Source organism: Durio zibethinus, chromosome 14 (assembly GCF_047325235.1).
Source record: "Durio zibethinus cultivar Kanyao isolate XHJ-2024 chromosome 14, ASM4732523v1, whole genome shotgun sequence".
In the NCBI taxonomy this organism is placed as follows: domain Eukaryota; kingdom Viridiplantae; phylum Streptophyta; class Magnoliopsida; order Malvales; family Malvaceae; genus Durio; species Durio zibethinus.
Genome location: NC_143175.1, coordinates 7,146,076 through 7,160,880, shown reverse-complemented (window position 1 = coordinate 7,160,880; position 14,805 = coordinate 7,146,076). Strand labels below are relative to the sequence as shown.

Below are 14,805 nucleotides of genomic sequence, written 5' to 3'. Positions count from 1 at the left end.
AATCATTTATAAAATAAGATTATCTAGTAAAAATGAAAATTATTTGGATAAAATTCATATTTTTAATTTTTAATTTTAAAACAAAATTTGTACTTATAATTTTAATAAATTTGATATTTGAATATATTTTAAATTATTTAATTTATAATTAAAAAAATTATACTCTTTAAAAAATTAATTTACATGTTGTTTAAAAGAACATCAAAGATCTGATTTTAAGTTAGGTCTTTCCCCTCCCTCTTACTTATACAAAGACTTCTTATTTGTCCTCTTAATGTAACTAAAATAAATAAATAAATAAATAAATTATTTACATACTCATACATTTGACAAATCTTATTAGATGTCTATGTATATTATAATATAATAATATATAAGATTATCATCGACATATTTACATTTTCACCATTTCTAGTCTAAATGGCATGTGAAATGTTTAATTTGATAATGAATTTTAAAATTTTTTAATATGATATTTTAATTATTAATTTATTAATTTATTAATTAATGTAATAATTAAAAAATTATTTATTTATTATATGTCATTATTTGAAATTAATCATATTAAAAATAAGCATCATGTTAATTTATAAACTTACAATTCACATATTATATTAAAAAATTTTTAAATTTAAATTTGACATTAAATAATTTTTAATATAATTTAATATCTTTTATGACTTTAACCAAAATATTAATTTCACTTAAAAGGTGTTCAAGAAGTGGGCCGACAAACTAGGCCCATAATTTGGCCCGACTCAATTCGGGGTACGATTGGACTTAGATCAGCATCCATCCTCCAGCTGAGCAACAACCGACGTCAATCCCCACCATCTGGGAAGAGCCTTGTCTTTGAGTCTGAAAAGTTGTGAAACAGTGCTGTACGTCAAATAGGTTGCTGACCTGTTGCCACGCTTAACCAACCTTTTAGCTAGCACAACTATAGGTTCCAAAGCACAGGATGCAATTGCGATGCAAGAGGCAATGCCAGTTTTATAGGCCAGTGCTCCTTACTCTTCTTGTTTTCAATCTGATATGACCCAAAAATACCCAGGAGAAAGCTTATGGTATAAAGGTTTTTTTTTTTAATTTTTGTTAACGAACGGTATAAAGTAACAAATGAAGTATATATAAAATTCTTCTTGTTCTATTAACTATTCGAATGATCAATATGTCTAAGTAATTTTGATGTTTTTAAAAAACTAAAGTTTTAAGATTAAACCATTACACCAATTAAGCAATCAATACCAATAGTATTTTGTACTATTCTTTAACATTATTGACTATTTAGTGATAATTTTATTGCAGTCTTGTTAAAATTATCTAATTACTAGTTCATTTTAATTTATTATTAATAAGTAAGGTAGACGAATAATATGAAATATTAATATGAATCAATAATAATAAATTAATAGTTAATGCATGAAATATTATAAATAAATAATAAATATCAATCAATAAAAACTCATTAATAAATTTTTATCATTGATAAAATTAGCTTTATATTTAATGTAATATAATCCATATTGTTAACAATTTGCTTTTAAATAATTTAATTGATATTTTTATTTTTTATATAAATTTAATTATATTTATTTAATTTTAAAAGTTAATAAATTAAATATAAATAATCAAAATGTTAAATTCCAATAATTCGATGATCAAATTTGAAAATTTCGAAAGTGACATTACCCAAACCCGAAATGATCCAAATTTAAATTAACCCAAATCAAAATACATCAAGGTTGAAATTTTCCTTAACTTGAATCCAATTTGATTGGAACAAAAATGATTTAATTTTTCCTTATAATAATTTGACCTAAAATAACCCAACTCAAACCCTAACCGGAACCCACTATCCGGTTTGCCCCCTCTAATTGTAGCCATGTAGAAGACTAAAACTAAAGGAAATGAGAATTGTGGGGATTAAAACTTAAAAGGGAAAAAAAGTCCGCGTTTATATTAACATTGTAGAGTAGATAAAAAAAATATATATGAACACATGTTTTGAAGGAGAGTAAGTTCTGTATAAATAAATAAATTTGCAGAAGACATTCTTTGATTCTCAGTGTCTGAAAACCTACTCTTTTTCTCATTCACCAAATCTTGCATTCCCAAAGCCCACTTGTTGTAAAGGCAAGATTCAATACCCTATAACTCTCACGTGACTAAAAATGAAAAAATCATTTTCCCTCATCAGCAGATCGTTAAAGCAGGAATTCAGTATCCAAAAGGCCAGCAAAGAAACCATGTAAACCCTTCTTGGGCAATTGATCCTTCCACAATTTGGTAGGAAGAAACCCATTTCAATGCTTGGATTATGAAAGTACAACCAAACACTGATCCCATGGGCATTGCAGGGATGTAAGACTTTAACATGAAAATATGTAGAGCATTTAAGAAATCAAATCAACTGTATACCTTCTGAATGTACTCAGCTTTACCATGCTGAAAATGTGTACCATCAAGGAACCATAACAGCTGGCTCTTCTCATGCATCCAGACCCAGTTTTATCATCCTTACACAACAGTAGATATGTGTGATTCACTTAGCTTTATATGTGAAATCCCTAGCATCGACCATTTTATTGGTCTCTTATGACTTCTGATGATCGCATCAAAGAAAATAGTACATGATTTCATGTGCAAGGCTGAGTGTGTCTAGTTCTTTTTTTCTACAAAGATTCAAACTTGAAATATTTCTATAACGAGAGCTGCCATGACAAAGGGACATTCTGCTTGTACCTCAAAGGATACACATATATGCCATTTTTTTATCACGAAAGATGTACTTTGATTAGCAACGGCAACTTTGTCTAAAACAACTGCAAGTGAAGAGAGATAAATCCATATTGTAAGCAAGATATTAAAGTTTTCAAACCTTGGTAATTTTCCTAAAACAAAAGATATAAGATTTCGAGAGTTCCACTTGTTGCGCAAAGGCTAAAACGAGTTGAACTTAAAAACATTTTTTCAGAGATTCCCACCAACATATACCAGTCAAATGCTTCCATTTCAAGCTACAACACCTGGGATGAAATTTGCAAGGCTTCTTGAATCAAAGACTATGGATATGTGTCATTTTGCTCTTCTTTTATTTGCTTTGTTTTCCTGTTTCAGAAAGGCTATGTTACACACCACATTGTATTTGAACCTATATATGTCAAAGGTGCAAGCTAACCTAGGAGGTGAAGTCCTATTGAAAGTTGTAGAATGAAGTAATATCAAATTCCACCTGCAGAAGGGCTGGCGGGTTTAATGGCTAGAAATAGCTACTTCTGTCATGTAGCTTAGCTGTTAAATCTATATGCCAAGTAGACTGCATTACTGACAACCTTGCAGGCTAGTATTCACCTCATTGACAACAGTTTGGATAGAACAAGTCTACGTCCAATTTTATATAAAACCCATTTCTAGATTAAACTCATTAAGTGCTCCAAGCAATCCAAGCATTTTAGCAAACTGGAGGTCGTCATGTAATCTAACTAGCACATTTCAAATGAATAAGCAAGGACCGGGGTTTGAGGAAGCCAGGACAATGTAAAGTAAATTCAAGAAAAGTTCATAGCAGCAGATTTAAGAAGGTGCAAACTTCAATCCAAAATATGGATTCAATAGCAAATCAAAAACTATCAGTGCCCTACAAGGGAAACACTTAGGGGACCAATAAGCTAGTTATGCTATGCTGATGCATTGTGTAGGGTCAGGGGTTGGTGTGTTTAAGGCTTAGAATGTACATGATGTGTGCACATGAAGAAGGTTTACGGGGATATAGTATAAACTCATAACACAGAGGCATGGAGACCAAGAGAATATCTTTTTAGAATACTAGAGCTTTTATAGACCTTAAGCATCAGAGGGAATTACAACACTTGGAAAGTTTCCTGAAGAGCTTATGTAAGCATTAATGGTCACAGTGATCCAGAATTAATAACTGACATGTCAGTTGGCCATATCTATCTTACCTTCCATTGCCATTGATCTGAGGCTGCAAGTTTAAAGTTAAAGTCTTTTAATCTTGGGGGAGAATCAATAGTACATAAATATTAAGGATGTGATAAATATATATATATATATATATATATGTGTGTGTGTGTGTGTGTGTGTGGGTGTGGGTGTGGGTGTGGGTGTGGGTGTGGGTGTGTGTGTGTTTTTATATATAGACACACACACACACACACATATACATATATATAAATATGGATCCACCAGGATGTTTCCCACAAACAATTTTACACTGAGAATCAATCACCAGAAATCACAATAACATTCATGGTATCAATAACTCAGTCAAATTTCAAGGAACTAAATATACAAATGGAGAAGGCTTAGCTTCTATCAACAAAATTGAAAACAATATAAGCGTAACTTACTTGGGTTACTCCAATATTTTCTTTTTGTTGGTTCAAATCCATTTCAGCCCTCTTGTTGCAGATCATCTGCAGATTTCAGAATTAAAGTTGATCACAACCAAAACCAAGAGATAAATGACTCAGTCCACTTCAACAAATGAAGTACAGTCAATGTCCCGAAGGGTGATTTTACCCATGTATAAATCATTTATGTGATCACCACAAAGTGGAAGGCATTTCTGATTCAAAGATTCATGAATAACACCCATACCCTTAACCCAATGTGCTTCATCCAGGGGATTAATATTTAGATGATTTTGCAGTAACCTAACTCTATACATGATTGTATCAATGCTGTCACAGAAATGAGCAATACAAGAATGCGATGGCTCATCAGATGCCAATCTAATTAAAGCCAAAGATATAGCCCCATCCACTGGTTTCGGGTCTGAAAGATTTTTATCACCCATCATCTTGACATCCCTCTCTGTTGGGAAGTAAACTTCTTCGTTTCCATTCATATCTGAAACTTTCAAATCTTTAGTGTAATGTTTAATTGCTTCAAGTTTGGTGGATTCATGCTTGTGTGCCAATGTCAAAATACAAGAGAACCTCAGGTGATAAGAAACAACTGTTTTCACCATTTTGAAGTTGTGACAACAGCAGAAAAAATCAAGCCATCTTCTCCCAACACCAGCATACCACTTAACAATGTCAGCATCTTCCAATGCAAATAGTAAGCTGATTGGCCTGGGACGACCCATATTATTTGTAAAACCAGCCATTCTAACAGCCTTCCTAACAAGTTCTATAGGTGCAGAAACTTTCATACACAGCTTGGTCAGATCATCTACCGTGCGCTCAGAATATTTCTGCTCTTCTTCATCTCTTACCCTCCTTTCTTCTTCTTCCAATGCCATTCTAGCTTTGATAGGTGTCAAATGCTTGTCAACTTGTTCTTGGAATTTGTCATAAGCATCAACAAGATCTTGTGGTAACTGATCTCTGACATGTCTTAAAGATAAAAAATCACCTCTAGAGAGCAGCCGATGCCAGTTCCATCGTTCTTCCAAGGACCCCAAGAACTCTTGGACTACTTCATCTGCCCAAGTGCTAAAAATTTCCCTTACTTCATTCTCAATTTGAAATTCAAAATTAAAGCCATTGTTACTCTGCTTCAACTTCTTAAAGACATGCCTCAATATTTTCAAACCCAACTCTTTCCTATTCCTCTCCCGAGCATTCCTCAATTCTAAAGATCTAACTTCCTTCTGTCTAAGATACTTCTTCCTTGCTCTAATTGCCTTTTCGGACATAGGGGGATGCAAAACAGAAGGAGGAACAGCCTGCAATTCCATCCCCAAAAAAGTAATCTTCTCTGATACAGCACTATGGATGGCTGTTTTAACTCTATCCACCTTCAACCCCAAATTCCCTTCCAAAAAATCCAAAACCCGGTTCTTCAACTCCCTTGTTAGCATCTTTGACCCCGATGTAATTATCAATATCTCATCCAAGTACCTAACTGCATACAGTTTCACTGGCTTATAGAAAATATTGGAGTTACTCAAATCTAGCTCAGTCAACTCAAATTTACGATTTTCCTTATTCATTTGAAGTCTCATTTCTTGAACTGCTCTATCAAACGCATTGAAATAAATATTAATCAAAATCGAACACAACCCGCTTTCTTGAGGAAACCCTCTCCCCAAATAACACCCACCCAATTCAACTCTAACCACTTGACATTCAAACAACTTCTTTATCACATCAATCAACATAGCATCCTTAATTTTCTCCCCAATAAACAAACACAACTTATCAACATTAAACTCGTCAAACTTGTTAGGACAAAACGAAACATTAAACCACCAACTTGGGTTTGTTCCATTGTTCTTTAAGTACCTGATGGCTGTATGTCTGCCCATTCCAACACGTCCGCCATAAGAAAATGTCACAAACTTTTCATCATAAACAATTTCTAGTACCATCCTAATAGCTTCAATCAAAACTTTTAGCTTCAAATTTGGTAAAATCAAGGGCTCACCTGAAGGGCTTGGTGGGACCAATTCGACACAGCAAGAGGAAATATCGAATTTGTTTTGGGAAATTTCATGACCCATGTGGTGAATGGAGAAGTGGTTGGAAACAGAGGCAAGAAGGGTTGTTGACGACGATGAATGGGGGGAGCTTGAGAGGTTTTGGCAGGCGGTGAGAAGAACAGAGGGCAAAGCGACGACGTGCTGGAGGAGATTAGAGAAAGTTCCATCAGAATATCGGTTGAGAACTAAGGATTTGAGGTGGGATTCTGTCAAAGTATGGGTTGAGAATGGTTTGAAGGGAATTGAAAAAGGATGATTAAGGCCGGTGATTTTTTTGAGGGTCTTGAGCATTGAAAAGAGAAAATTGAAAACAGAGAGGGAAAGGCAGACAGCAGTCGCACAAGCCTAAAACTTTCGGAATGGCAAAGAAAAAAGAAATCTACAGCCATATAAAATTTTGATATGCTTCCTTTCTAACGGCGACACCGCAATGCCATGTAGATGCAGCCCGACTTTAGAATTTTAAACTGCGTTTTGCGGTAGAACTATTCAAACATCAAGAATGATTTGAATAACTTAATTAAATTTAGATAAAAATATGATTCGTTAAAGAAATGAGTCTGATTTTTGTTTCAACATTTAGGATCCGAACCCTGCAAAACCTTATATAATATTAAAATATATTAAGTCGTCCATGTATTAAATTTTAACACAAAAAAAAAATAAAAATTAAATGAAAAATATCCTGAGAAAAAATAAAAATTATAATGATTTTATTTTTTTGGGAAAAAAATTTTCAAGGGGCTTGGATCATATCATTTCGATTTTGGGTAGAAATTGAGACCCCTATAATCTGGTTGAATCGGAACTATGCAAGTATGTGAACTAACCTGTATCATACTCGTAAAATTTGATCTACTGTATTGAAAAAGAAAGATTTACAAAATTTTTAAAACTCTTTTCTCCAAGAAAACCCAAAATGCCTAGAGAGCACTCTACTCTTCCGATTACATTTCAGTTTCAGAGCATGTTAATTGATTGAGATGATTCCTACTTGAGAATAAGGCAAGCACAAGGAAGAAGGCAAGCGCTGCATTTTTTTTTTTTTTTGTTGTTTTTTTAATAAAGAAATTCTTATATGTTGATAATGGCCAGCCGATATCTACATATCATGGAAAGGCCCTTTATATGAAAAAGAGGACCTAATCTTTATGCAATAAAGACAATATCATAACTTTATGTCCACAAAAGTTTGGAAATTTCATCACTGATGTACAAGATAAGAATACATACAACAGTCATAGGTGGTTTATTAAACACAAAATCAAATTCAAAGACCATAATTGGAGGAGGAATTAAGATCAAGCACGTTTCCAATAGGAACAAGGCAGCAGCAGCAGCAAACTAACTCCTAGATGACCACCTCCATGGATAACAGGATGGAGCCTCACCAGTCACCACTACGATGCCAAGATCAGACCCACCAGGGACACACCCATTGAAAAGAATACTAAAAAACTGATTTCTTTTTCTTTTTCCCCCATCACCATTGCAGGCAAGTGAGAAGGGGGAGCGGGTGAAAAGGAAGATAGGGTTGAAGATCAAGTGCGTAAACATGAAGATAAAAGAGATCAAGGAAGAATAGTGACTGAAGATCTAAAGAAAAGGTCTAGAAAGGAGGAGAGATCAAAAACTTAACAAAACCAAGAAGGTGAACGGCTAATAGAAAACGTCAAAGGAAGCCATGTAGAGCACTAAGACAAAGTGTAGAAAGAATGGACCAAGCAATAGAAGCTGAGCTAGCAAAATAAATATAGCACACATTGTCAATTAAGAATGAACACATACACATTATATGGTTACTCTGGGTGTATCTTCAAATAGTATTTTAGCTTATTGTTCTTGTTCACACTTCTTCTCATTATCACTAATAATCTTCCCACATAAAGCATCATTCTGCACCTTGAGTACCTTATTTTCAGTTCTTAATTTTGCATTCTCCTCTGCAAGCAGTGTTAAGTTATTAAGATAGGCATTCTTCCTCAATGAAGCATTTTCATCTTTTAGCCTCTCATTTTCGAGCCGCGCTGGATCAGCCTACAATGAAAACTACTGAGTTAAGAATTTTTACCATCATATTTAAGCTCTAACATGTACGAGACTAACAAATATTATGCTTTAGGAATTAGCTTTTAGAATTAGCTTTCAGTAACAAAGCTTAAAATCATTTAAACAAAACTCTATTAATAAAGCCCATATGAAACCAATAATAAACTCATATGAATGTTTGCAGTTCATAATGATATGATTTTTGTACACAACACCTACATGAGTTTATACAAAGTAAATAAAATAAAATGCAGAACCGTTGAGGGAAAAAACAACATTGAAAATTGAACTAAGTGCAACAGAATTAGTAAATCATGAACCATAATGTTTTTTTTAATTCTTTTTGGACAAATGAAATTTCTTGAAATTTTTATTTAACAAATTTGTGTTATCTCTAAATTAAATAAAAATTAGACATTAAAAATGAAAGAGAGTATTTAATTATTACTATTACTACTACTATATTTTTATTTTTAATAATTGATCTTCTTAATTAACATTTACTTTCCTTCATAATTATTTCACTTTTAATAAATTAACTCAAGATAAGTTGTAACTTAACTATTATATGTATTTTATATATACATTAGACATGTAAATTAAATAATATTTATTTATATGTCTACATATATATTTAAATAAATAAAACTAATCCATCCATCGCACTAATCGCAAGTTAGTTAATAATAAATATATTTATACATACTGGAACTTAATAATTTAATAGTTATTTACTTAATTATTTATGTATATTTATCTCATTATGTAAAGAAATCATTTGGAAAAAAAAAATAAAACAAGTTATTAAAAGCCAAAAAGGGGAATTTTATTTACTTCAACACTAATCTAAATAATTCTATAAGTATAATTTATATTTATTAATGTATTAATTTCAAATTTTGTTATTTATTATTTATCTATCATATAATTATATATTTATTTATTATATTAACCGAATAAAATTTGAAAATAATAAAGTAGAGATTGAACCCAAAATGGAAAATTACAGAAACCAGAAAAAAGGGAGAACCAACATACAAAGTTGTAAGAACAAAAAAAGAAAAAAAAAAGAAAAAAAGAGAATGACTAACCTATCAAAAGGATAAGTGTCAAGGACATTATACCCTGTATTGTAGATTTGAGGTAAAAAAGAAAAATAAAATAAAAACTGAACGTAAACATCAAAATTTTGTGGGCAGCTGTTGTGAGAGTTGACATTTGTAGTAGGAAGCAAAGTCCTACTACATGACCCTATATCGCATTGCAGGCACAGTCAAACATGATGTCCCTATAGCATGGTGGTAATTGATGTCTTGGTCGTGCAGCTATACGCTTCCAAACAGACCGTTAGTAGACTCATTGTTGTTAATGTCATTGTATAAATTTAGTAGTATCACATTAACAATTTATTCAATACCACTGAATTTATAAAAAAATACATTAACAATCATAAATCGACTAATTCTTTCTTTAAGGCAGATAGACAATTTCTAGAATGAATGTTCAAAACCTAAAAAAATATTTTAATAAAAAAATGAACCTAACACCTCTCAAGAATTTTAGACTTGGTTGAAGATTTTAGTGAAATTTGTGAAGCTTCTTGTTAAAAATTATTAAATAAAAATGACAACTATAAATCAAAGCTGTTAGAAAGATAGAGCTTGTTAAATAGATTAAATTTACAAAATTTTAGTTAATTGGAACAATTTTAAATAAATTTTGAATAGATTAATTATATTGTATGGTGTTCAGATATGTAAGACCTGAACAACAATAACAAGCTCCTTGGTTGCAACGTCTGCTAGGTCTCTTCTTCCCTTCAAATACCTAAGATTGTAAATATAGTCTAAAAGAAGTCTCGTGCATTTGTTGCCACCATTTCCAATGGCAAAGGGAGGAAGAGTCTGGCCATAACCCAATTTCTTGTCTTCTCAAATTTGCTTTGTAGGTTGAATGGTAAAGATCTTCTATGGCTATAAATAAGGTTATGCTGATTATTATTACCATGATTCATCAAGCTAATCGGTGTTTTAGTGTTAAAAATGTTTTGCTTAAGACTTCATTCTTCAACTTTCTATATTTCCATTTTCTTTCTCTAATATTGAATAATGTCTAAAAACTTGATTACTTATACCAGCTTAACTAATATAGGACATAACATAACAAATTAAACTATGTGATTAATTACTTCTAATATAATAATTATCCATAAACAGATATACTCAAATTTAAAGTTAAAATGTTATTCTAATAATCACTAGTACCCTATGTTTCTTGCACTTAATGGTGTGTGTCAAATATGAATATTTCTCCAACACGGTTACATTCAATTCTTTATAAGTTTTTCCATATGATTGGAAGGTCCGACCTTTATCTCCATTTCCGCTTGATATCTCTCAGATACAGGTACTTCAATAAAAATGAAAAGTGGGAGCAACATAGCTAGTACCTAAAGATGAGTACTTCAAAAGCCAATATCTTTTCTCACTTTTATAACCAATAGGGAGTATAACCATTATTTTCCTCAAGTAAAATGAAAAAATAGATTGACATATATACAAAGATTAGAGACAAGTAGAGACTTACTAAAAGCTCTGAAAGTGTTTGCACAAGAACATTTTGCTTCTCATGCTCGTGCTTCAGTTGAAAAAGATCACTCTTCAACCGACCAATCTCTTTTTCTTGATCCCTCAAAGTATCTTTCATCGAAGCATTATCCTTTTTCAAGGATTCATTCTCTTTATTTAAAGATTCATTTTCTTCAGTAAGCATCCCCAAATTCGATTGCATATCCTCTTTAGCTTTCTGTGTGGAAAGGAAAAGAAGCACAAAGACATTTCATTCATGACTCAAACTAGCCTTCCCTACTCTCCAACCTCATAAAAAAAGAGGAACATAATCGTTATGTACATTGAGATTTAGCTTTTAGAACTTCCTTTTTAATCTCTCACTCACATCTCTCAACTCTAATGCTTATCTCTGGAAACAAAGCAATAAAGGTTGGAGTAAAATGAGAGAAAATTCCTGAAAGATTCAAATTTTAAATGAAAAAGCCAAAACTGAACGAAATCAACTAGATTATATATGGTTTTATTTAATTCAATTAATAATTACCTTTTACTTTTAATACAACACTTTGAATTTGCAGAGATTCTATAGACCTACCTATTTGCATTTTTTAATTAGAAAAATCAATTTTAAATTTAATACAAGTTGAATAAAAATTTAGACAGTAATAAGTTCAAATTTCAACTGTCTGATATTATATTTTCAGTATCAAAAACAAATTCTGAATGAAAATTGCATGAAATTCAACCCCATTTCCCTAAGGCATATTCCAATGATCTCAAATTCTTGCAAGAGAAAGAATGAAGAGAAATGACATGAGAGAGACACGGTAACCTCACCTTAGTTCTTTGACGATATGCCTGATCAATTTTCCTTTTCCTCAGAGCTCGTTCTGATCCAGATAAAGTTGAAAGGCTTCTTTGCAAAAGAGGAGAGTTGGAAATGTTTGTAGGTCGAGATGCTTGGGCTGTGCTTACATTAGTCTGGTTTGGTACTACCCTATTGTTTATTCCAGGTTGACTATTGCTTTGTGCCCAGATGGGGATCGAACCTTCATCCCAATGTTGTAGCGACTGTGAAATTGATCTCCAACACTGAAAAGGCAAAAAATTTCAACTCAACCTTTATCATCTACCTAATCAAATTGAAACATATCTTCAATTTCTGTATTCTATTCTGAAAAGAAAAAAAAAAAAAGAACAAGACAAATCACACACAGCCACAAGCTCTGGGAAATCTTGTAATTATCTTGGAAATCATCATAAGAATCTGGGTTGTCTGAAAAGATTAAAATTAAATTTAATCTGTTTTAACCCAAGTCAACGACCATGTAGTCTGTGGGTTAAAACTAAAAAAGAAAGAAAACAGATATAAATCAACGTTTGATCTGATAACCAAAGCTTACAACTTGATCGTCTTCAGGGCAGGTTGAAAATGCCTGTAAACAGTCGTTCAAGGATGGTTGAATTGCCTGTGAAAACTCCTCCATGGTTTGTTTTAGGTTCTCCTCCATGGTTTGTTTTAGGTCCTCCATCGTTTGTTTTAGCAACAAAGAAGCGTCTATGGTAAGCCATTTAAGTAGATAATTGAAGACGCGCGACACAAATAGAGAGCCGACCAAAACGAGAGAGAAAGTCCAAGTCAAAACTCGAAAGTTGGGCGCTATCGACGATAGTTGCGAACTGGCAATAAATTGTGATAATCGCAAGCGATCGCGCGATTTTGTGTACTTATAGTGCTGATAAAGGGAACCCAAGTCCAATTTGGTCTGTCTTATTTTTTGGCTGGCACTAAGACGACCACAGGATAACAAACAGGATGGTATATGTTACTGCTGGATTCCATCTTAAATTGATATAAATTTTAGATTTTAAAAAATGTGGAGGATGAAATTTTTTTTTATTGTTAAGATTACTAAAATTTAAATCTTATTTACTTAAATTAAAATTTTGATTTCTACCAACAAGTCATCTATAAGTAAAATTAATTTATATTTAATATATTAATAATATACAAATTTTATATACTTGCATTGAATTATATGTTATCATATCATTTATTAGCAAATTTTAAAAATTAAAAAAAATCTTAATTAATAAATAATAAAAGTTAATTTAATTTATTTTTAAGGATTTGCCAACTTTCAAATTTATTTATTAATTATGTGATAATTTGTGGTTCAATGACAATATATAGAGTTTATACATTATTACTACATCATAAATAAACTCAAATAAAATATGTTTATTCTTAAAATTTAATAAACGTGTACTTAATTCTATGATTTGAAAATTGTCTTGTTACTCTTTGATGAAAAATATATTAACTTTTTTAGATGTTATTTATTAAGATATTTTTAAATAAAAAGATAATTTTTTTTTCTTTTCATTCTTTATTTTATCCAAAAAAATCTTAACTAAAAATAATAAAAATTTAATTAATTTTAGAATCACCTTTAATTAATATCAAAGTAAATTCTAATTAATTTATATTGCAATTCAAATAAAGTATACTATCTTTGAGACAAATGTATTACGTTATTTTTATTTTAAATAAATCAATTATAACTATTAAAAAATAACTGATGAAAATTGATTTAAAAATAAAATTAGGACAAAAAAAAAAGAAAAAAATGTATTTTTAATATTTAAAGTAAGATTTGAAGAAATATTAATTTGATTAATCAAATCCTATATTATTACTTTTTCAAGAAAGATAAGATGTGTTTCAAATATAGTATTTTAACTTTGAGACAAATGTATCTATTTAAAAAATAGTGATAAAAATTGATTAAAAATAAAAACAGGACAAAAAAGAAAAAAAAAAGGTATTTTAAATATTTAAAGTAAAATTTGAAGAAATATTAATTTGATTAATGGGGTCCCACATTATAACTTTTTCAAGAGATAAAATGTGTTTCAAAGACAATTTATTAACTTTGAGACAAATGTATTATATTATTTTCCTTTAAAATAAATTAATTATAACTTTTTTAAAAATTAGTGATAAAAATTGATTAAAAAATAGGATAAAAAAGACAAAAGTGCAATTTTAATATTTAAAGTAAAATTTGAAGAAATGTTCCTTTGATTAATGGAATCCTATATTATTACTTTTTTAAGAGAGATAAAATGTGTTTTCTCAAATTAATACAATTAAGTTTTATCTTCAAAAAATCTCATGAACGATAATTATATTTTTTATTTTTTTATTTTTTGTTTTAATCAACTTTTTATCACTAATTTTTTAAAATAATGGTAATTACTTTATTTTAAATAAATGTAATATATAATTGAATTAAAGATAAGTTTAAAATATTTAATATGCGCTTGAATTAGAATATAATTTAATTAGAATTTAATTTGATTAGTTTAATAATAATTAAGAATAAAGCTTAAGGGTCAAAAATTTAAGCCCCTGAATAAAAATTCAAAAATATTTGAAACTTTAACATTTCGGTGCAATCAATTAAGCTCTTAGTCTTCAATTTTGCATCAATTTAACCCTAATTTGGAAGGAAATTGTTATTGTTGTGAAGTACATGTACACGTGGCACATTAGGTGGCATTTTAATTCCATGGTGGCAGATGGGAAAATGGCATAATTTTTTTGCCACTTTTATTATCCACGTAGTGAACTATGATTGGTGAAAAAAAATAAAAAATAACAAAAAAAGAAAATAATAAAATAAATAATTACCAGTGCAAGAAGTTGATATCAACCCAAGTTAATAT

At 30.6% G+C, this 14,805-nt stretch overlaps 2 protein-coding genes across 6 annotated transcripts; both read right to left on the bottom strand.

The window, feature by feature from the left end:
- Window positions 1-1,929: 1,929 nt before the first annotated feature.
- On the bottom strand, window positions 1,930-8,040 carry LOC111294747 (RNA-directed DNA polymerase (reverse transcriptase)). Of its 5 annotated transcripts, none has more exons than XM_089743389.1 (3): window positions 4,374-8,040; window positions 3,182-3,235; window positions 1,930-3,111 (listed from the first exon to the last, which is right to left on the bottom strand). In XM_089743389.1, the coding sequence occupies exon 1, from the start codon at window positions 6,743-6,745 to the stop codon at window positions 4,493-4,495; it is 2,253 nt and encodes a 750-aa protein (XP_089599515.1). In that variant the 5' UTR covers window positions 6,746-8,040; the 3' UTR covers window positions 1,930-3,111; window positions 3,182-3,235; window positions 4,374-4,492. The 5 variants fall into 5 exon arrangements, with proteins under 5 accessions (XP_089599515.1, XP_089599516.1, XP_089599514.1 ...); XM_089743390.1 differs by lacking the exon at window positions 3,182-3,235 and having other exon boundaries at window positions 1,930-2,825; window positions 2,998-3,111; XM_089743388.1 differs by lacking the exon at window positions 3,182-3,235.
- Window positions 8,041-8,194: 154 nt separating this feature from the next.
- LOC111294351 (uncharacterized) lies at window positions 8,195-12,770 on the bottom strand. Its single transcript, XM_022887629.2, has 4 exons — window positions 12,477-12,770; window positions 11,911-12,165; window positions 11,090-11,308; window positions 8,195-8,491 (listed from the first exon to the last, which is right to left on the bottom strand). The coding sequence occupies exons 1-4, from the start codon at window positions 12,603-12,605 to the stop codon at window positions 8,288-8,290; spliced, it is 807 nt and encodes a 268-aa protein (XP_022743364.1). The 5' UTR covers window positions 12,606-12,770; the 3' UTR covers window positions 8,195-8,287.
- Window positions 12,771-14,805: the final 2,035 nt, after the last annotated feature.

Excerpts from the sequence above, each read along its gene's own strand:
- LOC111294747 (XM_089743389.1), bottom strand. The coding sequence starts at position 6,745 with ATGCTCAAGACCCTCAAAAAAATCACCGGCCTTAATCATCCTTTTTCA.
- LOC111294351 (XM_022887629.2), bottom strand. The coding sequence starts at position 12,605 with ATGGAGGACCTAAAACAAACCATGGAGGAGAACCTAAAACAAACCATG. Across the intron at positions 12,166-12,476 it reads GCCCTGAAGACGATCAAGTT|TGTTGGAGATCAATTTCACA; the intron begins GTAAGCTTTGGT and ends TTGCCTTTTCAG. Across the intron at positions 11,309-11,910 it reads CATATCGTCAAAGAACTAAG|AAAGCTAAAGAGGATATGCA; the intron begins GTGAGGTTACCG and ends CTTTCCACACAG.